This window comes from Zootoca vivipara, chromosome Z (genome assembly GCF_963506605.1).
Source record: "Zootoca vivipara chromosome Z, rZooViv1.1, whole genome shotgun sequence".
In the NCBI taxonomy this organism is placed as follows: Eukaryota; Metazoa; Chordata; class Lepidosauria; order Squamata; family Lacertidae; genus Zootoca; species Zootoca vivipara.
The window spans coordinates 12,190,042-12,217,967 of NC_083294.1; the positions used below are offsets into that span (position 1 = coordinate 12,190,042).

At 47.9% G+C, this 27,926-nt stretch overlaps 1 protein-coding gene across 5 annotated transcripts in view; it reads right to left on the minus strand.

The window, feature by feature from the left end:
* ADAMTS13 (ADAM metallopeptidase with thrombospondin type 1 motif 13) overlaps positions 1-27,357 on the minus strand; it is a 41,398-nt gene extending 14,041 nt beyond the window's left edge. For 3 of the 5 annotated variants that reach the window (XM_060270653.1, XM_035112658.2, XM_060270650.1), the window contains exons 1-19: positions 27,144-27,357; positions 23,777-24,060; positions 22,585-22,726; positions 21,881-22,020; positions 20,879-20,962; positions 19,197-19,321; positions 18,400-18,546; positions 11,982-12,116; positions 9,845-9,995; positions 9,225-9,329; positions 8,635-8,786; positions 8,039-8,102; positions 6,894-7,023; positions 6,625-6,773; positions 4,953-5,073; positions 3,675-3,755; positions 1,590-1,771; positions 1,303-1,438; positions 190-319 (exon numbers count right to left, since the gene is read on the minus strand). In XM_060270653.1, the coding sequence (XP_060126636.1) occupies positions 190-319; positions 1,303-1,438; positions 1,590-1,771; positions 3,675-3,755; positions 4,953-5,073; positions 6,625-6,773; positions 6,894-7,023; positions 8,039-8,102; positions 8,635-8,786; positions 9,225-9,329; positions 9,845-9,995; positions 11,982-12,116; positions 18,400-18,546; positions 19,197-19,321; positions 20,879-20,962; positions 21,881-22,020; positions 22,585-22,726; positions 23,777-24,060; positions 27,144-27,348 (2,663 nt within the window). In that variant the 5' untranslated portion in view covers positions 27,349-27,357. Of the gene's footprint in view, positions 1-189; positions 320-1,302; positions 1,439-1,589; positions 1,772-3,674; positions 3,756-4,952; positions 5,074-6,624; positions 6,774-6,893; positions 7,024-8,038; positions 8,103-8,634; positions 8,787-9,224; positions 9,330-9,844; positions 9,996-11,981; positions 12,117-18,399; positions 18,547-19,196; positions 19,322-20,878; positions 20,963-21,880; positions 22,021-22,584; positions 22,727-23,776; positions 24,061-24,498; positions 24,566-27,143 lie in introns of all 5 variants that reach the window. The other 2 variants (XM_060270654.1, XM_060270651.1) reach the window with 1 other exon arrangement.
* Positions 27,358-27,926: the final 569 nt, after the last annotated feature.

The following is a 27,926-nucleotide window of genomic DNA, read 5'->3' on the forward strand; positions in this document are numbered from 1 at the left end:
AACATCCCCAGCCCTAACAGGATTGATCTTGGAACCTTCTGTATGCAAAGCAGATGCTCTACCACTGAGACCCTACTTTAGCTTTTTCAGTGATGGCAGCAATGGGCTATGCTGAGGCTTTTGAAGATGAACATGGGTGCCCTGGGCTCTTCCTTTCCCACAAAGAGAACTAGCAGAACCTTTACTCACTGGGGCTGGCAGGGGGCCACAGCACAAGGCTCTTGCCTGGCAGGGGGCCTTGGGGTCTTCAGACAATGGAGGTCATCCGTCATTTCATTCCTTGCCTTGTCAAAGCAGGAGTAACTGACCTTCAGAGCGCCTGCAAAATATGAAGTGTAAAGGAGATCAAGATTTGCGGGAAGGAAAGAGGGGAGTCAGTGCTGATTGGACAGAACAGCCATGGGTGACAAGACAGACAATATTAAAACAGATGGCCACAACTAACAGGTTAGTTATTTTCTGTGGGTCTACTCTAAGTAGAACTTAGCTGGATACAACAAATTGCTTTTCAGTACATACTTTGCCACATGAAGTATGCATCTTTGTACACATTTAATCCAAAAAAGCTCATTTTTGTGCACATCTCAACCCCAAGCACACATATTGCCACTTTTCTCTCTCTTCTTGGGGACTCAAGGAATTTGAGAGTGGCAAAACTGGAAAGTTAATGCCTTTTAGCCCTAAGTAGGGTGGATCAGGTTAGTCCACTTAGAAATGTGGACCAAATGAAATCCTCAATCATCCTTATTCAACCCCTTGCAGGAAACCTGGGGTTATAGCATCCAGTGGTGTCAATTGGGAGTGGTGGGGTGTGCAAGAAGACCAAGAGGAGGTGGAGCCATAGCCAATGACAATATCCTGTTCTCCTCCATACTGAGTTCTCCAAGGGCAACCCTTGCAACTAAGGAGGAGGCTGACAGGCTGGGCCTGTGCAGGGGCATAGCAAGGAGGGGAACAGAGGGGGTGGCCCGCTCCCAGCTCTGTTTTTTGGGGGGGCAGCACAAGCGCTGGCGCGTCGCTATGTAGTGATGCTGCACATGCGCGCTACATAGCGATGCCCCGCCCCTGGGTGCCCATCATGTTTGCCGCTCTGGGTGCCTGGGCAGCTTCCTACGCCAGTGGGCCTGTGGACTAGATTTAAGTAAGAAGGTAGACAGAGGCTGGTGAGACAGTGTTCCACTTGCCCCACAGTACCTTTATTAAGTCAGCACCCTGGAGAGCAATCCCACCTCTCCTCAAATAACTTCATCACAGAAATGTCCCATTGAATTGAGCGTGGAGCCAGAAAACAATGTGCCTCACCTTCCCCACAGCTCACGGAGCAGGGGCCAAGCTGGGGTACCCATGAATGAACCTCTTTCTCACTTGGTCTGAAGTAGCTGAAGGCAATGTCTGGGCTAGTGGCAGCCCCATACTCCTTCCCATATTTCCTATAAACCTAGAAGGGAAAAGGAACCAGGGTTTGAATGGCATCCAGAGATCAACCAATGGCTTGGCTGATTTCAATGGGTTTAAGCAGGGAGTGGGAAAACTCAGGCCCATAGGCCAAACGGCCTGCCAGCCCTCTCTATTGGGCTGTACCGTGTTACCTGTAGGTCTATGTCCTCCTGCGTTGGCCCATTCACATGAATCTCCTCCAAGCTCGGCAGGTTCTCCACTGTGAGAAAGACCTTGTATTCTATCTGGTTGTCTTCCAGGGCCGAGGGGTACGTGATGTTGAAAGAGATTCTGCCTTTCCCTGCCACTACATACTGCCCTTGGACCTTCACACCTAGAAGAAGGCAACAGCAATGTGTCCCCACAAGGGATGGGAGATGCCCACTTTTCAACATTGTGATGTATCACCAGCAAAACATCGCAGTAGAGTAATATTTCATGATGTCTGAAAATGAGAAGGAAGGAGGACTTCAAAGCAGATTGAACTGGCTCAGTACAACCCTCCGTAGTCATTCCTCCTTTGCTGCGCTGATGGGACAGCATATACCGACAGCATTGCCTCGCCTCAGCGCCTCTCACCGCCCCTAAGCAGGTGCACCAGCTAGACTACCCTGTGGGCCTTGCCGCACCTCACAGAGCACCTGACATTGGCGATGCCCCAGCCATCTTGCGGGCAGCAGCTTGAGGGGAAACGGGTGCCACTGCCAAAACACCATTAAGGCCCAGAGGAAGAGAACCCAGTGCTGCTCCCCATGTGCTTCCACCACAGGGGTGGAGCACATGGGGACGCGGCCATGCCTTCGCTTCCCAGCACCCAGTGTGAGGCAGAAGGGAGGAGGCAGCTTGCTTGTTTGCTTGCTTGGCTGGAGAAGCGATGGCACTGGCAGGTGAGCGAGGCCTCCCCTCCCTCCCTCCACAGCATAGCTTCCAAGTTATCCCTTTTTTAAAGGGATTTTCCCTGATGCTGAATAGGCTTCCTCGCGAGAAAAGGGAAAACTTGGCAGCTATGCTCCCCAGTCTGAGGAGAGCTGAGGACTGAGGAGGCCATGCGTGAAACGCTGGTGACACCTGCTGGCCTTCATTGTATATTGCCTACCTTAAAACTGTGAAACTGTCACCTCTAGGACCCGTTTCAAAACCAGTTTGGGGCGATGTTTGCCCAGGCCTATTCACCACATCTAATTGGTACAGCTTTTGATGTGAATATAAGCATATTAAAAATGGAGCTTTGCGAAAGCATGGCTTAGTAGGCACACTCCCAAGACATTTGTTTTTGGATTGGCTTTTGTTTAAAGGAAACTGGGGTGGTTGCTACATTGGAATATTCGGGTTCCCACAAAATGATGTGTTTGTTGAGCATTCATCCTGATTTGCTTGGGCAAAGTTTATGCAGAGGGCAGACAACGTACCCTATTAACTGAGCTGTTGTTCAGAATTGTCTGCAGGGAGATTATACAGTCATACCTCGGTTTAAGTACGCTTCAGTTTGAGTACTTTCACTTTAAGTGCTCCGCAGACCCGTCTGGAACAGATTAATCCACTTTCCATTACTTTCAATGGGAATGTTTGCTTCAGGTTAAGTACGTTTCACGTTAAGTACGGATTTCAGGTTAAGCACGGACTTCCAGAACCAATTACACTCATACTTCGGGTTAAGTAAGCTTTAGGTTGAGTACTCCGCGGACCCGTCTGGAACGGATTAATCCACTTTCCATTACTTTCAATGGGAAAGTTCACTTCAGGTTAAGCACGCTTCAGTTTAAGTACTCCGCAGACTGTCTGGAACGGATTAATCCACTTTCCATTACTTTCAGTGGGAAAGTTCGTTTGTGTACTTAAACCAAGGTACCACTGTACATCAAAATGAGAGCATTCATCCTGATTTTCTTGTGTGGTGTTTATTCATTTATTCCACTTTTTAATGCATTTCCCCGTCACTTTCATTACCACAAAACATCATTATTTTTCTTTTAAAAAGTGAATTTGTTGTTCTAGAGCGACAGAGCACTTTAATCCACTTTAATTACGCAAATGTATATTTCTGGTTTGTGACTGATTTCCCCCTGCAAAATGTTTGCATTCTCAAGGCAATCTCGTAGGGGTTTGCGTTAGAAATTATTCAGGTTGGTTGTGGCAATCTTAAAGCAGCTTTGCTATCTGCAGCTTTGTCTTATATGTTTAAAGGATTTCAGTTTTTTTATATATATGTATATAAAAAGCTGCATTACTAAACTCACCCAAATGCGTGAACAGTGGGTTCCGGTTGACCACATGGACCATGGTGGTGTTAGGAGGGAGCCTCAAAAATGTAACATATTCTGGAAGGGGGACAAAAGAGAAAGGAGGAATAGGGCACATTTATACCAAAGAAGATCCAAGAAAGCAAAAACGAGAGGCAGGAGAAGATGTCTGCAGCTAAAAATGTGTGGGATTGAGGCACAACCAGGCAAAGTGGAAAATTCCATTGAAAAATAGAAGCAGAAATTGCTGGTGCTTATTTGCTTGGCCTGTGTTTGGAATGCAAATCAATCCAGAAAATACTGATTGGTAATTGGTGGTGTTTTCAGTCTGCAAAGGATGGGTAATTGATTACTTCTTATCTCATTATACATGATCAAGCTTTCTTCAGCACCTTGCTTTTTCCTGCAAGACCAATTGCAGTCGTTAACAGTCATCACAGGTTTACCACTCCTATCAGCCAATCACCCATTCCCACCACCCTTCTGAGTAATACCCCTCCCCACCCTCTCACTATACATCAGGGTCTGGTGACTTCTCAGTGTATCTGAAGAAGTGTGCATGCACACAAAAGCTCATACCTATGACAAACTTAGTTGGTCTCTAAGGTGCTACTGGAAGGATTTTTTTTATTTTGTTTTGATTACTTCCTCTCATGCGCCCTCAGTTTAAATTGTGCATCCTTTGTATTTAAATGAATGATGAGAAAATTGTTATGTCATTCACTGCGTTAAATTTGTAACTTACGGTACATGTGATATGATAATAATATAATAATTTATTATTTATACCCCACCCATCTGGCTGAGTTTCCCCAGCCACTCTGGGCGGCTATATGGAAATTATTTAACTTACATAAAATAGCAGAAAGCAAGGCAAATGATATATTATCTGGTGGAAACCGAACTGCTGGGGCAAGGAAACAGTGCTGGTTGGGATAAGAACAGCTCAGACTGGAAGCTGCTGCCTTTTTACAGCCCCAGCCATGTGACACTCAAAGCTATGCCAAAGCTATGCCAAAGGATTCCAGTGTCCCAGTGCAAAAACTGTTTTAATTTTTTTTAACTTTTAATCACTGAACTAAACTTAGATCCAACCAAAATTTCAGCCTGCAAGTTGTTTCTTCTCCATCCCGACCAGGAGCCGCTCACTATATTTTGGCGTAACCTACTTTCCAGGCTTGTTCTGAATGTAATGTAATAAAACAGTGTGCTCCATTCTTGGAGGAAAAGAATAATAAAAATGTAACAATTAGAAAAGAAAAAGAGAAGGAGCACCTCTAGATTTTCCTTCCGCGTAAGAGTCCTTCACACCGAAACAGGTAGTGTTGTCTCCACCACATACTCGGCACATATCCATCCTCTTCACAGAATCCATCCTACCGTCACAACCAAACATCTGGGTAAAAAAAAGAAAGAAAGCTGCTTCAATTGTGCCCAGGGAATAATGGAGCCACAACTGGCCTAATGTAGTGATAGGATATAATTAAATCCCCCAGCATGGTGCCCATGGACACCATAGGGCCCTCAGTCCACCACCCCTTAGTTTCGGGGGGGGGGCATGAGTTGTTTGGACTTTGGGGAGTGTTGTCTATTGCGTGGGAGTTGCCTCCTGTTTTTTTTATTATATATTTTTACTTATTGGGGGAGTTGCAGGTTTGGGGGGGGTCTTTTGGGGGGTGTTCTAAGCATTGTTATTCCCCCCCCCCCCGAGAAGTGGATATTCTGTGGAGCCCATTGCAGTTTACTAGATAAGAAGTGTCCTACTGAAAGGCCTATCTAGCCCAACGTCCTGCTCTCACAGTGGCCAAGGGAAGAACCACTACAGTGGCAGAGGTTCTGCTTTGCACACTGAAGGTCTTAGGTTCAATCTCAGGCATTTCCAGGTAAAGCTGGGGGAGAACTTGGTCTGAAATCCTGGAGAGTGCTACTAGTCAGTGTAGAGGACAATACTAAGCTAGATGGACAAAGGGGTTGACATGGAATAAGGCAGCTTCCTGTGTTCCTAAGGTCGCTTTCTCTTCTGTGCAACTAGATGATGCACAGGGAAACAGGGAGGCATAATTAAGGATTGCCACCTTTTCCTTTCAGCATTGCTCCTGTGCCTTTAACAGCAGCTAAGAAAACTAAACTGAGTGTGTTTAGCGGGTTATTTCTCTTAACGGGTTATTGCTCAATTCCTCCTTGTGGGCATACCTGCCAAGTCCCTGCCCGAGAAATAAGGGATGGGACCAGAAGTAGCAGACCTGAAGTAGCGCTGCCACCATTTTGGAACTGGGCGGAGCATGCTCAGAAGTGACTTTTGATGCTGCTGTGCCCAGTTCCAAAATGGCCGTCGTACCAGAAGTCGCGCTGCAGCCATTTTGGAACTGGGCAGAGCAGCATCAAAAGTCGCTTCTGAGCATGCTCCGCCCAGTTCAAAAATGGCCGCCGCGCCAGAATAACCCGGGGGAAAACAAAAAAAATCTGTTTTTTCGGCTGGGAACAGCTGGAAAAATGGGGGTTTCCCGAGGAATACGGGAAACTTGGCAGCTATGCCTTGTGGAATTCCCACTGGGGCATTTGAAAGAACAGGATGCTGGACCGGATGAGCCACTGGCACAATCCAGCAGGGCTATTCTTAAATTCTTATGTTTAATAACAAAGCATTGTTTTCTGATTTTATGTTATGCCTTCAGCTCTTAATCTTTTGAAAGCATGTTTTTATGCAGGGAGCAACTAATGTCAAATGAATCATAATAATTACATAAATGCACAAGCAAGGCTTTTCCTGTCCTGGAGATACATTATAGGGAAAGCTTCACTTGGCTGAGTCACTGAGGAGACGAACTAGGAATGGGTGCAAGACAAAAAAAGGCACAGGATAAAAAAACAGACAAACCAGGACCTGCCTGCCTTAATGAAGTGCCAGTTGTTCTCTGGCACACCTCTACATGGCTATTGTCCTTACCCTGCAGCTGCCCATCACACACAGGCCAACTGCTGTCTCTTCTGCAGGGCTGCTCAGCTCACACCTTGTTCCATCTGTGAATCGGTCCCCTCGGCTCACCATGAAATTTTTCCCAGATGCCCTACACATGTGTTTGCACATGGTGTCTCCTGTGATGGGCAGAAAGTACCTAAGAGTTTTAGTATGACAATGAATTTAAATAGTTTTTGAGAAAATGTTAGAACTCCCCTCCCCACCCCCTTTTCATAAAAATCCCAAATTTGGATTACCTTTGGTGTAGCCAACAGCAGACACCCACTTATAGAAGGATGGGAACTCAAGGCTGAGGTAAAGTGGTTTCATATCCGTCAAAGCACATTGTTCATCCATGAAACCCACCTGGGTTATCGTTGGGCAAGGCTGTGGAAGAGGAGACAGATCAAATGGCTGAGATCAAACATGCCATTTCCTACCACCATAACAGCTGGGCTGCCCTTTGCTTTGGGGGAACAAGTAAATGGCCCACTCTTCTAACCACATTGGTGAGTTGGAGGCAAGTCCTGCTGATTTAAATGGAGCTTAATTCCAATCAGGGGCTTTTAAGGGATGGATATCATGTCCCAAACCTGAATTTGTGGAGATAGCATCAAAGGAGAGTTAGATATGGATGGCAGCTGGGAAGGTAGGGTACGGTACTTAACCCTTCCTGTGTCCACCAACTCTTCCCTCAATTTAAGCACGTGCACACATACTCTAATTATAGTTGCTAATACTCTTCTGCAAGGGACCACATCCATACAATTCCCTTATGTAGCCTTGTTCCACCCTAAGACCACCCATAACTACCTGGAGCTTGTTCTTTCTCATTGCAACCTCTATACATGCCGCATTGGGAAGAGCTGTAATAGCTCAGGGGTGGACAGTCCTGTAGAGCTGGGAAAGACTTTTGCCTGAAACCCTGGAGAGTTGCGACCGAACAGTGTATAGGCAATACAGTAATGGGTTAGCTGAACCAATAGTCTGACTTGGTATCAGGCAGCTTTCTATGTGCCTGAGATTTTCTCTACAGCTTGAGAAAATAGAAACTTGACACAAAGCTAGGAATCAGAGGTCCATGTCTGTGGATGCTGAACTAGACTCCTCACCAATGTAAGAAGAGCTGGATCAGGCCAGTTGCTTATTTAGTCCAGCATCCTGTTCTCCACAGAAGCCAACCAAATGCCTTTGGGAAGCATATGTGGGATCTAAGTGCAACAGCACTCTCCCCTCCTGTGATTTTCCAGAAACTGGCATAACTGGTACATTCCACATGTAAGGAATCATGGAAGACAACACAGAGCCTATGAATATGAAGAGTGTCTTGCTATTTACAAAAGGAAAAGCTGCCAGGGCTTTCTAAACAGAGGACAGAAGAAAAAAATGGCTGCCTGCCTACCTGTTCATTACACATCTCTGCTTGCAAGTCTTCTCCCTCACATTGATGTCCACCGAAAGCAGGTCTGAAAGGAAAGTACACCTTTGTATGTGTGGCAGGAGGAGAGAGGATCTTAATCACACCCACACTGTACATTTAAAGCAGGTCCTGACCCCAGTCCTGGGAAGTGTAGTTTCTTAAGGGTGCTGGGAATTGTAGCTCCATGGGGGGATGGACTACAGTCCCCAGGATTCTTTGTATTGGGTGAGTGAAATATGCTTTAAATGCATGGTGTGTGACCCATCAGATCTCAGTTTCTGAAGCAAAGCTGCTCTCTGAGCATAGACAAGATGCTGTCAGCACAGACCCGGGACACATCTGGCCATCAAGGAGCTTTGCCCAGGAGTCATGGAATGACCTAGGAATAAACACTGCGCTACTAAGCAGACATTTACACATCTCATTTTAATTAAGTGCCGCACAGGCTGTCCCATTGGGGTGAATGGAGCTTTGCCCCACCATCCTCAGTCTACCTGCATCCAACTCTCTCCCAGGTTCTATGGAACACAGTCCCCCCCCCCCAAAAAAACCCGCTACTCTAACAAGGACTTACTCACCTGGGGTTGTTGCACTGTCGTCGCCTAGCCACGACTCCCCCACCACAGCTCCGGGAGCAGGCAGTAAAGGCGGTCCAGGTAGACCACTCCCCATGGACCGCTGCAATAGGAATCAGTTCTTCCAAAGATCTACAGCGGCCCTTGGAGCACCACTGGAATTGAGAACAGCACGACCATCAAGCACCAGAACAGCAGCACAACTAAGGCCATGGAGGTGTGAACCCAGAAGGGCCACAGAGAAGCTAAGCAAAATGCATGTAGTTGAACTCTCAACTCCCATCACCCATGACCACAACATCTGGAGAACTACAGGTTCCTTAGACCAGTGTTTCCCAACCTTCGGTTTCCAGCTGCTTTCAGCCTACAATTCCCATCATCCCTGACCACTGGTCTTGCTAGCTAGGGATGGTGGGAGTTGTAGTCCAAAAACAGCTGGAGACCCATGGCTGGGAAACACTGCCTTAGACTGATGGGACTCCCATCAGTTCAAGGCAGCCTGACCGACCTTCAGAGAGCTAGACATCTAGAAGGCCACAATGTCCTCACCCCCTGCTGTTCTACTGCTCTTTCATATCAGAAGACCCATTTACCTTGTTGATTCCACATTCAGTACCATCCAGGAGGGGAATGAGGATCCGAGTGCAGCTGGACTGGTCGGCTGGATTAGTGTGGCAAGAAAGAACTTTGCACATGTCCTAGAAATAGGAGAAGGGGGGCAGGGAGATAGGTGCCCTGCTGCTTTATTGGTTATTATTTATTTGACTTGGGGAAAACATGGGAGTGGGGAGTATAAGGGAAACCACTTCCACAGCCTCAGCACCCTGCCATAACACCGGCCTACCTTACTAGGGTGTTGTCCAATATGATATGCTTTGAACATGCTAAAACGCTAAGTGAATCCGAGAGCCAATGTGGTGGTGTGTCAGATTAGGATCTGGAAGACCAGGGTTCAAATCCCCTTCTCAGCCACAAAGCTCACTGCCTGATCTTGGGCCACTTACCATCTCTCAGCCTGTCCTACAGCACAGAACTGTTGCAAGGATAAAATACGGGGGAAGCACGTGAAGGGAGGAGTGGAATGTATGACACCTCGAGCTTTTTGAAGAAAAGATGAGATTAAAATGTAATGCGTAACTGAATTGGAAATGCTACGATTATTACTATTTGCATGTAATATCAGCATGACCCAGCAGATAAATGTAATACATACAGTGTCGTGCCTGGAGAAAGTGCAAGCTGTAGCTCCGCCCCCAAAGGCCGTTTTGCACTGCTCATCTACCCCATAATAAAGGCCTGGCTTCCCTCCTGGGATATTGTCCTTGAGGTCTGGCAAGTCATTTGTGCAGCTTGCTTGGCCTGTACTGGGGAAAAACCAAGACAGAAAAACTGCTTGTGGGTTAGCTTCAAGGAGTGCCAAATGTTATTACCGGTACTGTAAATGCGTAGCCCACCAGTGATCTCTTAAAAAAACCAATGGGTTCCATCATAGTCCAGATGCTAGGGCAGAGCTATGCAGATGGAAAAGGCAGAGTCGGGAGTGGTGTGGCCCATTTTGCTGCTTGAAGCAGAATGGAAAGTGTTGCCTTCTTGCTGCTGTACCTGCTTCTCTGCCCACCCTGCATCTGCACCAATTTGCATGAATCTTGCTGAAATCAAGGTGGCGCTGTGGGGATCCAGGTGGCGCTGTGGGTTAAACCACAGAGTCTAGGGCTTGCTGATCACAAGGTCGGCGGTTCGAATCCCTGCGACGGGGTGAGCTCCTGTTGCTCGGTCCCAGCTCCTGCCCACCTAGCAGTTCGAAAGCACATCAAAGTGCAAGTAGATAAATAGGAACCGCTATAGCGGGAAGGTAAACAGCGTTTCCGTGCGCTGCTCTGGTTCGCCAGAAGCAGCTTTGTCATGCTGGCCACATGACCCGGAAGCTGTCTGCGGACAAACGCCAGCTCCCTCGGCCTATAGAGCGAGATGAGCGCCGCAACCCCAGAGTTGGACATGACTGGACCTGATGGTCAGGGACCCCTTTACCTTTACTGCTGAAATCAATCTGGGATATTGCCTTTGGGGGCTTCAACTACCTCAGTCCGCTTAATGGTCAAGCCCACTCTGGGCAGGGCCATGTAGTTAGGAGATGACTCAGCTCTCAGATGAAGGAAATGGGGCTATGCAGATACCGGTAAGTCTTGGCTCAGCTCTCACCGGCTGTCATTGAGTTCTATGGGGCTGAGCAAAAACACCCTGGTGAGGCAGTTTATAATATGCAGATGGATGGGCTATTCAGATAGGAGCTGGCTGAGCTCTCTGGGACTGCAGTTTAGCATTTGCAGATGAAGGAAGTGGGGCTATGAAGTTGAAGGCTGACTCAGCTCTCAGTGGCTTCCACTGATATGAATCATTAACTTGCCCTGGGGCTTTGCTATTGATGAATTAATAAGATTATATTAATATTATATTAATAATAATAAAAAGAGGATGGAAAAGGAAGATTCCCTTATAGCAGGAGATTTTTGCCCAGTTTTATTTCCCCACACCCTGTGGAGAACATATGCTGAAATAATTTCTCCATGTCTATAGGTAAAGGACCCCTGGATAGTTAAGTCCAGTCAAAGGCGACTATGGGGTTGCAGCGCTCACCTCGCTTCAGGCCGAGGGAACAAGTGTTTGTCCACAGACAGCTTTCCGGGTCATGTGGCCAGCATGACTAAACCGCTTCTGGCGTAACAGGACACCATGACAAGTGCCAGAGCACACAGAAACGACATTTACCTTCCTGCCACAGTGGTACCTATTTATCTACTCGCACTGGTATGCTTTCAAACTGCTAGGTTGGTAGAAGCTAGGACAAAGTCACGCAGATTCAAACTGCCAACCTTCTGATGGGCAAGCCCAAGAGGCTCAGTGGTTTAGACCACAGCGCTACTGGTGGTTTTTCCTGTATATAGACTGATGTGATCACAGAATCCCATTGTTAAAATGACCTATACAAAGTGTATGTGGCTTCTCTTGCCTGGTGTTTTCTTCCCATTAACTGTGTGCCCAAGACCAAGTGAAGGATGGTCCATTAGGAGGCAAGCAGGGCACAGCCCTGCCAATCTCAGTCTCCCCCACCCCCACCCTGGCATACCCCGCCTGCCTGCCTTCTTACTTACAACCATTCCAGGGGGTGGGAGCACTCAGCTGGGCGGATGATGGGGAAAAAACAAAAATTAGTTGGCTCTGCCTGGTGTTGGCTGGCTCCCCCTACTGTTGTGCTCCTTACCTTCTGCCCTACCAGTTCCAAGGAACACCCATCCACCATTGCCCAAGAGGTTGCAAAAGAGATGGTCCGAAGCACCCCTTGGCCCTTTTACCTGACAAAGGCTAAGAACTGCTCTCTGCTACAGGCGGACCAGGTCAAATCCACACTGTTGTGGCCACCTTCAGAGCCCATGATGTGCCCATCGCCTGCACATCGGTTCCCTTCTCCGTCATGCTGGATCCCAAAGCTGCAATGACAATAAAAAGGGAAGGAATGAAAGGAAGGAAGTGTGAATAGGTGTGTGTGTGTGTGTGTGTGTGTGTGTGTGTGTGTGTGAGAGAGAGAGAGAGAGAGAGAGAGAGAGAGAGAGAGAGAGAGAGAGAGAGAGAGAGAGAGAATCTGAACTTAAATACTATGGTTTATTACTGCAAATCATGGCATAAACCTTGCTTGGCCCTGGTACCAGCCTTATCACAAACATCTTCTGAAAGCCAGTCAGGAAGACATCCTGAGCTGCTCACACCTCGGAAAGGTCAGCACGTGTGAATCAAGTTGCCACTAAAAGGTATCTGAAGAAGTGTGCATGCACTTATTCCTTTGTGCAAGAACTTCTGCGGGTATAGGTTTAAGGGTAAAACACATATTCATAAATGGACACTGTTGTGACGTGGGGTTTGTGATTTCAGCTCTCTTGACAAAACATGCTGGAGACAGTTCTCTTGTAACAGCTCTTTATTTAAGTGAACAAGACTGACTGTGAGGGCAGGAAGGCTACATTTATAGGGACAGGGAACTAGCTAGAAGGGGATACATTTTGGAGGGAACAATATCAGGCAATCACAGTGCTGTCTTTTGGAGGGAACCAATAAGACAGAGGATCCAAATACAGCAGCTTAAATGAACCAATAGTAGCTGTACCCTCTGGAACCAAAAGGCAGTTACTTTATCCTAATGCAAATACAGACAATAATAATACAGAGATAAAATCCTTTGACTCAATACACAACACCCCTCCCCCCCTAGTGAGCACAGCAGACGTAATCCCTCAGGTACTGTGGGGTCCTACAACTTCTACTTGATCTCCTGACAACAGGTGTTGCAGGTTCTGGATTGGGTGTTACCTGTGGTGGAGGGGCTGCTATAGGGGTTTCGTCAGGAACAGATGGAGTCCCAGACATCTCAGGGTCCCCTACCTGTACCTCGTCATCCTGAGGACTAGCAGACCCTGGTTCATTTGCTGAAGCCCCTGGTGACTGCACCTCTGGGCCATCTTCACTCTGGTCTCGCAGCTGTGCGTCATTAGCCAGGGATGAATTATCTGACTCCTCCCTGCTGAGCGCCCGGCGCCTCAGCTGATCTATATGTCTCTTCCAAACTTGCCCATTTTCCAAGGTCACATAATAGGACACAGGTCCACTAGCCCGGGTGATCACACCGGCCACCCACCGTGGACCTCGTGAATAGTTCCTCACCCAGACCAGATCTTCAGGGGCGAGATACCTTGTTGTGTCAGTCTCAGCCTGGGGGGTTGCTCTTGAATTACGGTTTGGCATTTTATCTGGGTGGACATAATCCAGCACCGTTACCAGTCTTCTACCTAAGAGCAGCTCAGCTGGCGACTTGCCCGTCGCAGTACACGGCGTCGCATGCTGCAAAAATAACATTCGTGCAATGCGAGCCGACCAGTTACCCTCCATTAAGCGCGCAATGGATTCTTTGGCTGTTCTTACCATGCGCTCAGCCTGCCCATTGGAGGATGGGTGAAAGGGCGCGGATGTGACCCCTCTTATGAAGTTATCAGCCAAGAATGCCCTGAATTCTTGGGATACAAAAGCTGCCCCATTATCTGATACAATGGTCTCAGGTAACCCGTGGGTTGCAAACAGCTGCCTCAACACCTTGATTACGGCAGCTGATGCCATGCTAGGGACCATCACCACTTCTAACCATTTGGAATATGCATCAACGATAACCAAAAAGACCTTCCCTTGGAATGGCCCAGCAAAATCTATGTGCAGCCGGCTCCAGGGAGTCCTGGACTGCTCCCACCAGTGTACTGGTGCTCTGGCCACTTCTGGCCGCACCTCTTGGCATGCCTTGCATGTTCGTACCCATTGTTCTATGTTCTGGTCCATTCCAGGCCACCACACATAACATCGGGCTAGCGACTTCATCCTGACCATTCCCGGGTGTCCCATGTGAAGCGTCTCAAGAACCCTGTTTCTCAGTGGTGCTGGGATGATCACCCTATCTCCCCATAGGAGACAACCCTTATGCATGGACAATTCGTGCTGCCTTGTCGCATAAGGCCTGAATTTTTCTTCATGCGGACCACCTGGCCACCCCCTCCCCACCCAAGTGAGCACACAGGAGAGAACAGCATCTTTCCTCGTTTTCTCAGCTATATCAGTAGCTGTTACAGGAGCCCCAGGAAGTGTTTCTAGCATCATAATGTGCTCCGCCGGAGCAGGATCCTCATTGCTCCCGCCAGGAAGGGGCAATCGACTCAGCGCATCAGCGTGGCACAACTGTTTCCCCGGCACATGGGTCAAGGTGTACTGGAACCCATTCAGGAATATTGACCAACGCAACATTCTGGGGGAGAGAATTTGTGGCGTTTGTTTGTTTGGGTTGAACAACCCTAACAGTGGTTTGTGGTCCGTTTCAATGGAGAAATGGCGACCGTACAAATAATCATAGAACCTTTTGATTCCTGACACAATTGCTAGTGCCTCTTTATCAATTTGAGCATAGTTGCGCTCCGTGGGTGACAACGTACGGGAATAGAAAGAGATGGGCTTTTCCGACCCATCCGGTTCCCTATGACTCAGCACAGCCCCCAGGCCGTATTGAGAGGCATCACATGCCAGGACCAGCGGCTTCGACTCATCATAATGAGCAAGGACGCTCCTGCTACTCAGCATTTCTCGCAAGGAGTCAAAAGCCTTCTGCTGCTCCCGCCCCCAGCGCCACAAATTCTTTTTCTGCAAAAGTCTATGTAATGGTTCAGCTACCGAAGCTTTCTGGGGTAAGAATGAATGATAAAAGTTAATAAGTCCCAGGAATGACTGCAACTCCGTCTTGTTCTGTGGTCGTGGTGCCTCGATGATGGCCTTAATCTTAGCATCTGTGGGGTGGATGCCTGATGCATCAATTTTAAACCCCAAGAAATCCACAGTTGGCACCCCAAAACTGCATTTTTCTTTTTTCAGTTGCAACCCCACCTCCTTGAACTTGAGCAACACTGCACGGACACGCACAACCAGTTCCTGTGGGTCTTTTCCAGCAATCAAAACGTCATCAAAAAATGGCAAGACCCCCGGCAGACCCCTTAACAGGCGTTCCATGAGCCCTTGAAAAATCCCTGGGGCCACACAAACTCCGAACTGTAATCTGTTAACTCTGAACGCCCCTTTATGTGTGACAATAGTCTGTGCTTCCGCTGATTGTGGGGTTACTGGCAGCTGTTGGTAAGCTTGTGCCAGGTCAATTTTGGCGAACACCTTGCCCCCAGCCAGTTTAGCCAACAGATGTGATACGACTGGAATGGGGTATGAGTTTCCCCTGAGTGCCTTATTGATAGTACATTTGTAATCTGCACATATTCTGACTTCCCCATTTGCTTTAAGGGGCGTGACGATTGGAGTCTCCCACTTAGCAGAGTCCACGGGTGAGAGAACTCCTTGCTTGACCAATTTATCCAGCTCTGCCTCGATCTTGGGTTGCAGTGCAAATGGCACTCGCCTTGGTTTGAGTCGGATTGGGGCCACCCCGGGGTCCAACTCGAAGTCAACTGGGGGCCCTTTATAACAACCCAGTTTTCCATTAAAGAGACCAGCAAATTCCTTGCATAATGTCTCACTCATCTCAGGGCAGGTTTGGATTGAATTAAGCCCTGAGATACTCAGTCCCAGGGCGGGGAACCAGTCAGTGCCCAGGAGACTGGGGCGACTGCCCTTCGCAATCACCAGTTTGAGTACAGCCTGTTTGTCCCGGAACTGTACTCTCACGGCACACATTCCCATAACATGGATGCGGCCTGCTGAGTACGACTGCAAGGTTGCCGGGAAGGGCTCCAGAGGGGGCAACTTACCCCTGGAGAAGAATGTCTTCGCGGTCTGGTCCGACACAATGGTGAATGCAGATCCAGAGTCCACCTCCATGTCGCACTGCTGACCCTCAATCTTCACCTTGACGTGTGCCTTGCCTTGCGCTGGAAACTGCACGGCCCTCCCGTTGATCTCCGTTATGTAGTGGCAGTCCTTTCGAAAATGAGTTGCTGTGGGCGGTCTGCGATGCTCCAGTATAGGTGCTCCTGTTGCTCCTGACGCTGCCGATCTACAGACCCTGGCGATGTGACCTGTCTTCCCGCACATCCGGCACATAGCATCCCTGAAACGACAACTCTTCCGCCCATGGTTTCCGCCACAACCTGGGCAACTGCCTCCGCGATCTTTGTGCACTGTGCAGGCCTGACGCACCAACTCGACCCCACGGACTGGGCTCTGGCTCGGAGTAGCCTCTAGCTCGTCCATGGCATGCGCAACTTCTATCTGTGGCTTAGTGGCCTTGCGACTGGCATCAAGCTCCTCTCTTTCATAATTCTCTGTGGCGGTGGCCTCCTTCAAGGCTGAAGCAAGGGTAACCTCTTCTTTAGCCACGATGCGTCTTCTGGCTTTCTTGCTGCTCAGACCACCAATAAACCGATCCAGGAGAGTCTCTTCCAGATTTTGGAAGCCGCAGTGCTGAGCGAGCTTCCGGAGTTCAGCCAGAAATGCGGATACAGACTCCCCAGCATGCTGCTGCCTCTTATGGAACTCCATCCGCCGGGCCATCTTGGTCTCAGTAGGCGCCAAGTGGCTTGTTAGGCAGGCAAGAATATCTTGGAGAGATGTCTCACTCAGCTTCGCTGGAGCAAGTAATGCCTTGGCTAGCTTGAAGGTCTCGGGCCCACAGTAGCTCAGGAATGTGGCCCTTCTTTTGCTGGCATCGGTGATCCCTTGAGCCACTGCGAAGAACTCGAAGCGTTCGACGTAGTCTTCCCAGGTGTGGGGTTCTGATGGCTGGAAGGGCTCCAATACCCTTGGACTCTCCATTGTCCTAGCGGGCAGGGTCGTCTTCTCAGCTGGCCAGTGAGTCTTGTTCTCAGCTGCAATCCGGACTCTGAGGCAGGGTTGTGTTTAACCGCTCCTCAGCATTCCGGATCCCATCCTCGTCGCCAGTTGTTGTGACGTGGGGTTTGTGATTTCAGCTCTCTTGACAAAACATGCTGGAGACAGTTCTCTTGTAACAGCTCTTTATTTAAGTGAACAAGACTGACTGTGAGGGCAGGAAGGCTACATTTATAGGGACAGGGAACTAGCTAGAAGGGGATACATTTTGGAGGGAACAATATCAGGCAATCACCGTGCTGCCTTTTGGAGGGAACCAATAAGACAGAGGATCCAAATACAGCAGCTTAAATGAACCAATAGTAGCTGTACCCTCTGGAACCAAAAGGCAGTTACTTTATCCTAATGCAAATACAGACAATAATAATACAGAGATAAAATCCTTTGACTCAATACACAACAGACACACGTTACTATTCTTTGCTGTTTGAATTGTATTGCATGGTTTTAAATTAGAAAAGTGCAATAAAAGCACCCAGAAGTCACATAGAAAAAAATATATTAGAGGCTGTATACAAAGCACAAAGCAGTTTATTCCTTGCAGAGCTACATTTCCCAGCATCCTCAGCAAACTACAGCTCCCAGCATTCTTTGAGCAAAGTCATGTGTTTTGAATAGACTTTAAATGTATGCTGTGGATCTGCCCTTAGCTTTGTGTTGTTGTTTAGTCGTTTAGTCGTGTCCGACTCTTCGTGACCCCATGGACCATAGCACGCCAGGCACTCCTGTCTTCCACTGCCTCCCGCAGTTTGGTCAGACTCATGTTCGTAGCTTCGAGAACACTGTCCAGCCATCTCGTCCTCCGTCATCCCCTTCTCCTTGTGCCCTCCATCTTTCCCAACATCAGTGTCTTTTGCGGGGAGTCTTCTCTTCTCATGAGGTGGCCAAAGTATTGGAGCCTCAGCTTCAGGATCTGTCCTTCCAGTGAGCACTCGGGGCTGATTTCTTTCAGAATGGATAGGTTTGATCTTCTTGCAGTCCATGGGTCTCTCAAGAGTCTCCTCCAGCACCAAAATTCAAAAGCATCAATTCTTCGGTGATCAGCCTTCTTTATGGTCCAGCTCTCACTTCCATACACCACTATGTAGGTTCCCTCAAAACACGAGAGGCCTTCCAGCCTTCATCTTTAGGCGCCAGGCAAAAACATTTATCTAAAACCAGGCCTTTGGCTGATGAAACATTCTATGGCCTTTTAAATGCATTTGTGAGAGGGGGGGGTTATTGATTTGTTTTTGATCATGCATTTTCTGTTTTCATTTGGTATTTTTAATGTTGTGAACTGCCCTGTGATCTTCGGATGAAGAGTTGTATACAAATTCAATAAGTAATAATGATAAGATTAATTCCTTGCCCACTTACCTGTGACCAATCTCGTGGGCAATGGTAACTCCCAGACCAAATCCAGTGTCCTCGGTGATGACACAGCTCCAGGAACTGGAACAAGCCCCGCCCAGCTGAGTGACACCACGCACTTGCTTGTTTCCATCAGGCAATTCCAGGTCAAATCTAAAGCAAAACAGGAAAAGAGGAAGAACACTAGATTTAGGTGTGCATAATTAAAGTTGCCCTGGCGCAACAAATCTACTTTTAAGCAAAGTTTTACCTTTTTTGAAGTTAGGAAAGTGGTGGGGGAATGCATTGAAAAGTTCAGCGTTAAGAAATGACTAATGGAAAGACGTATAAACTTCCTGCAAGCAAATCAAGATAGATGTTCAATAAAGACAGGCATTGTCTAACCTCTGTGTAAGTTTTGTGCAAGCAGATCAGGGCAATATGTTCAGTAAATACGTTGTCTAGAGGAGCCCAGGAAGATGGAGAGATAGGAAACCAGTGGCTCTGTCCATGCTGTTGGGCTACGATTCCCATTATCCCCTTTCCACTAGCTGGCACTGATGGGACTTAGAGTTCAGCAACATCTGGAAGGCCTCAGTTTTTCCTGTCACTGGACAAGGCTATCAAGATCTGCTTTGCAGTTTTATGGGCATTGCAAGATCTACTGAACCGCTAAGATCCAGCACTGGGTGCTCCCACACCATCCATGTAGGGACCATGTGCTCACGGGAGAGGTTCAGGCAAGCAAAACTTGGAACACACTGGGCCTATGGTCCACCTTCCATTACACATCACTCAAAGAAAGGAGAGAGAGCTTAATTTACCTGGTCACGTACAGAACTAGATCTGCATGGTGAGGATCCGAATCATTCTCAGGGTTGACTTTCCCAGCCCATTTGCAGATGCTGATGATTGAGGAAGTGATGTTGGTAGAGATGTCAATGCCTTCCTAGAGAGAGGGTGTTCACTGAGGCCACTTTAGTCTCAGGGGTGCCCTTGAGACTCCGCAGGGAAGAGGATGGGCACAAACAAGAATTAGTTGTCTCTGGTCCTCAATGGCTGTGGCTCTGCTTGCCATGGACTGGGGCTCCACCTACTGTTTGGCCTCCTGGCCTCCCCCTCCCCATCCCAACGGCCAACAACCACCCAATTAGGGACGTCATTCATGAGTTGAATTCATTTCATTTACCGTTCACGAGTTATCGATCCTAGCTTGGCCCACGGCTCGCTTTAATATTTTAATCTGAGTGCTAGTTTGTTCCTGCCTGAGGAGGGTTCTGGATCTGAGTGCACACAGATCCATATGAGCTGGACTCAGAACTAAAGGTTCCCAGTAGGGAGCTCTACTGACAAAAGTCCCTAGAACCTGATGCATTTAGGAGACGGACTCATTGTGCGAGAGGTCCCTACGGAGGGTGTCATGCGCCAGGGCCAACTAAAACCTGGTGCTGACTAGGGCTGGGTGATATCTGCTTTTCAACACTGTGATGTATCACCAGCCAAACACTGTGATATATGATAATGTCTGAAAAGGATGAGGAAGGAGGACTTCAAAGCAGTTTGAACTATCTCAGTACAGTAGCCAGCCAGCTCTCCACAGCCTTTCCTCCTTAGTACCACATTGTAGCTTCCATCACTGATGGGACAGCAGATACTGACAGTATCACCTTGCCTCAGCACCTCTCACTGCCCCCAAGCAGACACATTGGCTCCCTTCTGATCTACCCCATGGGCCTCGCTGCTTCATGCTGCGCCTCATGGTGCCAGCGCCACAGCCAGTCCCACAACCTCCATCTTGAGGGCAGCCACTTGAGGGGAAATGGGCACCGCCACTACCACCAAACCACCATGAAGGCCTGGGCCTAGAGGCGAGGAATTGGAGCTAGCACTGCTCTTGCCACTGCTCCCTGTGTGCTCCCTCCTCAGGGGCTCAAAGGACGCGGCCATGCCTCCGCTTCCCAGCACCAAGTGTGAGGCAGAAGGGAGGATGCAGCCCACTTGTTTGGCGGGGGGATGGCGCTGGCAGGCCAGCGGGCAGGTGGGTGAGCGAGTGAGCCAGTGCAGGTAGGTACAGGCACGGCTGCTGCCCCCAGGACCACTCCAGTATCTTAGGGCAGTGTTTCTCAACCAGTGTGCCTCCAGATGTTTTGGGACTACAACTCCCATCATCCCTAGCTAGCAAGACCAGTGGTCAGGAATGATGGGAGTTGTAGTCCCAAAACATCTGGAGGCACACTGGTTGAGAAACACTGTCTTAGGGGATGGCTGGGCAGCGGAGGGAGGGAGGGAGGGAGGGAGTGGGCCTCAGGTGGCCTTGCATGGCTCTCTGAGGAGAGCTGAGGAGGCCATGCATGAAACACTGGTGACACCTGCTGGCATTCAGAGTATATTGCCTTGCCTAAAATCGTGAATTTGTCACTGTGATGCAGGTTTCAAAACTGTTTTCAGGTGATGAATCGATACATCACCCATGCCTAGAGCCGACACGATCTTTATTTATTTATACCTCAGGTTCAGTGAGGACAATCATTTGGACTAGGTGAACCCTGAACTGCGCTCCCAGTGACGCATCTCGAAGAAGCTCTGCTCCCTGTTGAGAAAAAGAAAGAAAGAAAGAAAGAAAGAAAGAAAGAAAGAAAGAAAGAAAGAAAGAAAGAAAGAAAGAAAGAAAGCTTAAGGCAAGGGTGGGGAACATGCGGATATCTTAGATGTTGTAGGACTACGGCTCCCATAAGCCCCAGCCAGCATAGCCAACGGACATAGATGGAAGGAGTTTTAATCTAACTTTACACAGAGGGCTACAAGTCCCTGGTTTAAGACAAAGCTATGAGCTTCATATCAACAGCTGTAGATGGATTACAGTGCAGAACACAAGCCATTTCAACTTGTTCCGTGAAGCTTTGGAAGGAAAGGGCCACCTTTTCAACACTGATTTTTTTGCACTCTCTGTTGCAATAAATGTGAGAGCTGAAACTGTCTCAGAAACGCTTAACTGAATAGAACCTCCAGATCCAGGGGCAGACTATCTCTGGATTCCAGTTGCTGGGGGGGGGGGGAAACGAGGAAGAGCAAAGGAGGAGGCTTGGCTTTTTGGAAGCCCATGAGCAGGGCATAAAGGTATCTGGCTGGCCACCACCATGGAAGTGAAACAGGGTGCTAACAACAAACGTTTGGTCTGATGAAGCAGGGGTTTTACTGGGGGTGGAGGGGAAGAAGCAAACCTCCAGCGCCATCAGGATGTTTGCAGAGTTTGCTAGATGTATAGATATCGTTGCTTCACACCTACTTTTTTGTGCTCTAGCTACTAGTGTGCTCATGCCCTACTTGCAAACTTCTTGTTAGGGCATCGGGCTGGGCCTTGGGATCTGAGAATCCTGCTCTTAGATAGGCTTTTCACCTGATCTAGCAGGACCTTTAAAAAATTTTTTAGTGTAACATCACATACAAACTGCCACAGGATCAGGAAAAGAAGGGAGAGAGAGAAACATAGAGCCAGAGAGCAACTCACAATGTTCACGTTGGTGAGGATGTACCTCTCGGTATCCTCTTTGTGGAAGTGGAAGACATCTGGTCCCACCACAACCAAGAGCTCCAAGTGTTTCACGTCCCCTTCAGCCCCTCTACGGTATCGGGATGGGAACTTCCGCCCTGCAATAGCACACAGACTGCATCCCTCGAGAGCTTCTGCCAGCCAGCAAATAGTACTGAGCTATTTAGACCAGTGCTCAGAGCCGATATGAGGCTGCTTCCTTTTGTTCTCCTAATATACACATTGTTTACACAGTTTTCTCTGATATAATCCATTTAATAAATAATAATAATAATTTATTATTCATACCCTGCCCATCTGGCCAGGTTTCCCTGGGAAGCTTCCAGCAAAATATTAAAACACTGTACAATAATTCATCAAATATTAAAAGCTTCCTTAAACAGGACTGCCTTCAGATTTATGGATGTCATTATAACTAACGTTAAGTATTTCATGCATTGCATACTATACAGTGTGTGTTTTTAAAAGTACAGTATTACTTGGCTAGAGACCTGCACTGCAAAATTCAGGAGATGCCTGCATTTCGATTTGCATATTGTTTCAGGGAACAGGTAGGTTCACCTTTACTGTACTGAATTTCTTTCCTCCTCTGAACAACATAGACTGGCATGCAGACCAGATCCCCTGGTTCTTGACAAGATTCTGAGGGGGAAAATGTCTACCTGTTTGTGTTGTTTTGTCATTCTGTTGAGTCCTGAAGATGACGTGAGGTTTGGGAAGGAGTGGGCCCATCAGCAGCCCTTGGTCTTGTCTTCTAACTGGCCTAATGTGAATCTTAGCCCCATGGACAATGACAAATCCTTGCTAGGAGAATGTAAAAAACATAAGAAAGTATGAAGAATCTCCTGGATCAGGCCAAAGGCCCATCTAGTCCAGCATCCACCTCTCACAGTGGCCTGCAAGCAGGCCTGAGCACAAAAACACTCTCCCTTGGGGCAGTCTCTAGCAACTGGTAGGTATCCAGAAGCATTGTTGCCTCAGCTGTGGAGGCACAGAATAGCCATCATGGCTACTGGTAGTAGCCACTGAAAGCCTTATCCTCCGTGAGTTTATCCAGTCCTCTTTTAAGCCATCCAAATTGGTGGCGCTGTGGGCTAAACCACTGAGCCTAGGGCTTGCTGATCAGAAGGTCGGCGGTTCGAATCCCTGTGACGGGGTGAGCTCCCGTTGCTCGGTCCCAGCTCCTGCCAACCTAGCAGTTCGAAAGCACGTCAAAATGCAAGTAGATAAATAGGAACAGCTACAGCGGGAAGGTAAACGGTGTTTCCATGTGCTGCTCTGGTTCGCCAGAAGCGGCTTTGTCATGCTGGCCTCATGACCTGGAAGCTATACGCCGGCTCCCTCAGCCAATAATGTGAGATGAGCACGCAACCCCAGAGTCGGTCACTCTTTACCTTACTGCCTACTCAGGGAATGAGTTCTATAGTTTAACTATGTGATATGATTATGATTATTAAATTAAAATTATATTCTTCCCTTGCTGTCAAAGCCCAGCCTGGCAAACCAAAAACCCCAGCCCCCCACCCCAAAAAGTAATACTTCTCAACTAACAATGTTAACAATTTTTTGTAAAATATATAGAAACAATCACAGATCCTCACAGCTAATAATTTCGAAGTTTCTAGAAACAGTATCTATCAGCCAGATGCGTTTCACAAATGGAGAACCACCACTGAGAAGGCCCTGTGCCAGGTCAGAACCAACTTGGTAACCCCCAAAGGTAACATCACCAAGAGGGCCTGCCCTGCCAATCTTGGAGCCCAATGTGATGTATTTAGATACTTGCAGAAATGTGATATTTGCCCGCCTCATGGGGGTTCTTTGCTTCCTAAAACATGCTGAGGCTAAACTCACCAGCTGCCCTTCACAATATGTAATTCGGCCTTCTGCACCTGGAGGGCTGAGGACCTGTCCCCCAGCAAAACAGTTGCCCCAGAAATGGCGCAGCAAACTGCTGGATGAGCTCAGCCTTCGGTTGCTCACGAAGGAAGTGGGAAAGAGGGCTTGGTACTCTGGGAATTTGAAGGCAAAGACTTCGCCTGAGGCTCTGAATGAGCAAAGTTGGGCTTTGCAAGATGTCTGTCCGGCATGGCCCTCTTCACAGGAGCAAGTCAGGTACGCCACTTTGAACTCTGGCACTGTAGAAATTGGGAGTGGAAACACTTGGCGTTAATAAAAAACAATAGATATTGATGAAGAATTCATACAGGTGCAGTGATTCTTTAACCAGGTCTTTGGCTGATTGACATCCAAATGCTCTTTAAAAATATGTGTATGTGTGTGTGAGAGAGGGGGGTGCTATTTGGTTGTTTTTGTTTCATTTTGATTGTGTATTTTGTTGTGATTTTATCCTGTGAACAGCCCTGAGACCCATGTGTATAGGGTAGTATACAAATTTTAATAATCATAATCATACACACACACACACACACACACACACACACACAGTGCATCCCCTTCTCCCTCCAATCCCAGGTTACAAAGTTGGTAGCCAATAGAAGGCTTCCCCCCCTGCAACTGCAGAGCAGATGACCTATTTGAACCCAGACTGGGCTTGCTAATGCAAAGCTTCTTACCTTCAAATATTGTATTGGTGCCAAAATATGAGGAAATGTCATGAGTTTCCAAAGAATCCAAAAACGTCTGCAACGGGTGAGAGGGCGGGGAGAGAGTCAGAAACTATCAATGTGTGGACCTGGCTCTTGGCTTGATGGGATGTCCTCTGAAGAAGAGGGGTGGGATGATAGAGCAGCCCCTCCAATGCAGACAGGGAACCTGGCGACTACCGTATGAGGGGTAAACCAGAGGGGACTTCCTCAAATGACAGCCTGCCTGACGAAACTGCAATATGGAGGGTCCCAATCCCTACCCACCCTCCCAGGTTGTATTTGAGGGCCATTTTTAAAAGCAAGAAAGTGTAGTCATATACAGTATTTGGAATGATAGGTGTGTGTGTGTGTGTGTGTGTGTGTGTGTGTGTGTGTGTGTGTGTGTGTTGCTTAAGAGGTGGCTAGTTTGTGTGTAATTGATCATGATTTTAAAGCAGGTCTGGGGAACCCATAGTTGTCAAGCGGATAGGGACTGGTCTGGCATGTCCCTATATTATCTTGCAATGATTCTTCAACATCAACTTCGTTGGACTGGTCATGTTGTGCGGATGCCTGACGATCATCTTCCAAAGCAACTACTCTATTCCGAACTTTAAAATGGAAAGCATAATGCTGGTGGTCAACAAAATAGGTTTAAAGACTGTCTCAAGGCAAATCTTTAAAAAAATGTAGTATAAACACTGACAACTGGGAAACACTGGCCTGCGAGTGCTTCAGTTGGAGAACAGCCTTTACCAAAGATGTCATGGGCTTTGAAGAAACTCGATCTCAGGACGCAAGGGAGAAACGTGCTAAGAGGAAGGCACACTTGGCAAATCCACATCGTGATCAACTCCCGCCTGGAAACCAATGTCCCCACTGTGGAAGGACATGTGGATCCAGAATTGGCCTCCACAGTCACTTACGGACCCATTGTTAAAATTGTGCTTATGGAAGACAATCTTACTCAGCTACGAGTGATCGAAGAAGAAGAAGAAGAAGAAGAAGAAGAAGAAGAAGAAGAAGAAGAAGAAGAAGAAGAAGAAGAAGAAATTATCTGAGAGTTGTCTCCTTAGTGGCTAACTTTGTGAACAGGTCTTTGTGTAACTAAAGAGGTCAAATACAAGTACTGTGTTGAGATAGAAACTAAATAGCCAGGACTCTTAACAACAACAACAACAAAAAAATAGCCCCGCTCTAAAAGGAGCCAAGTGTCAGGAGCCCTTACCCCAAAAGTCACCCCTAGCATTCTAAGAAAGTTTGTGTCGCTTGTAAAAAGTTTGTTTTTTCTCATAATCCCTTGCAAGTTTTTGGTGTATTTTTCTTTTTGTAAATCTACCAAAGAATAAAATAAAATCAAGATTAAGGTGGTGGTGGGTTTTCCCAGGAAGGTGGAAGGCGTGTGTACTGTGTCCCATTGGTGAAGTGGTGGTGGCCCCCACCCTTCTTCTGATAGGAAATGCTTGTGGGGTGGAATGGGGATTTGAGGAGGGTCACTTGGGAGGTGGGGAGAAACGTCCCTATTTTCATCTGAGGAATATTGGAGAGCATGCCAGAACATCCACTGACATTGGCTGTAAATTAAAAACTGCAGCTGAAAGGACTTGTGCTTGAACTTTATACTCCTCCCTCCCTCTTGTTTTTTCCTTGTTTGCTGTGTGTTTTTTAGATTGTGATAGTTGAGGGCTGGGGCCATCTTAGTGTTTATCTGTGTAAGCTGCTCTGACAAGTCTCTGGTTAAAGAGGTCCAAGTGCCATAATAAATAAATTTTAAATATCTTGTTCAGAGACAAGGGCGTACCCACCATGCGGCAAGTTAGGGCAGCTGCCCTACTCTAGAAGCAGGGCTGGTGGGCAGAGGCGGAGCACAGCCCAGCGGAGCGCGAGTTCGCCATTCCCGCCGCACCGCGCCGCACCCTCCCTCCAGCTCCCCGGCGCGCCCTCAGGCAAGGCCAAGCGCGGCAGGGAACCAGGGAGCGCGGCGCGGTGGGCGGGAATGCCGAACGCGCGCTCCGCTGGGCTGGGCTCCGCCTCCGCCCACCAGCCCTGCTGCTAGGGAGGGGCACAGCCCGGCGGAGCGCGAGTTCGCCGTTCCCGCCCACTTTGTGGCCCCTCCCCTTCCGTGCCTTGGCCCCTCCCCTTGCCCCCCCCCTAGTTTTGATCCTGGGTACGCCCATGTTCAGAGATATCACTACTGGAAAACATTCTCCCCTCGTCCATTGCAATGCTGTGGGCTTATATATTCTTTCAACCTGGTATCTGACTGAGTGCTTCTTTCCATCCCATGCGTGAAACTAGCCACACAAAAACTGCTGACTAGTGTTCTCGAAGCTACGAACATGAGTTTGACCAAACTGCGGGAGGCAGTGGAAGACAGGAGTACCTGGCGTGTTATGGTCCATGGGGTCATAAAGAGTCGGACACGACTAAACGACTAAACAACATTCATACAGATGTGGGAGCAGGGGTCAGGCTCAAAGCTGAGGAGGGCAAATTAACGGTAATGGAGGTTTACCACTGAACTACCCCACAGTCTCATTTAAAGAGCTGGATCAACTCCATCAAGTTTTTCTTTTGCAGGAGGAAACAAACTCTTACCCTTGCAACCCTGTTTTTCTAGAGGTCAAACTTACCCGTTGGGTTCTTGACAGCCAGCAAACTCCCAAGGGGAACACTGCATAAAATAGCACCCAGGTGTTTAGGGTCATGATGATACCAGAAGGATCTACAATGTACACCTCGGAGCAAGTGAGAAACTCTGGGCTTCCTTTTGACTTTTTCGTGTTGTGGAGCAGAATCAACAAACGGCAGAGTGTTTAAACAAGTGAGGTGGGGCATTTCAGGGGAAAAGGTATTTTTCTGCTGCAGCTGGGGGCTCTGCCAAAGGAGCTGAAGGGCGGAGGAAGGCTTGTGCAATGTTTGCAGAGACTGGCTTCAGCCAAACAATCAGTGATGGAAATAGGAGCTTTGGGATGGGTTATTTTGAAAATGCACACACAGCAAAACAAGACAGAAAAGAGAAAACCAGGATTGCAGGGGGTTAGAAGAGGCATTTGCTCTACTTTCAAGCAGATTCCCGGTTGGTGTCAACCAACCAGGGATGGAAGGTTCTTGTCAACTTTGGCCATTTCAGTTTCTCATTTTCCCAATCTTTAATCAAGTTCTCCACATTTATGAAGCGGTTTGCCAACTTTCCTTTTAAAACCCCTCACAAAAAATTTGCAGCATTGTAGTGCAAATTTATTGTGATAAAACACATCTTTCTCTGCAGTTTTGACTAGTGTAAACATTTTGCAAGCATTTTTCCTAATATTTCTGTATGTAACTTTCACTAATATATTCATCTTTATGCACATTTCCCTCCTACCCTTTCCCAGTGAGAAATGGTGAGGCTGGGGCCCCTCACCTTTGCAGGA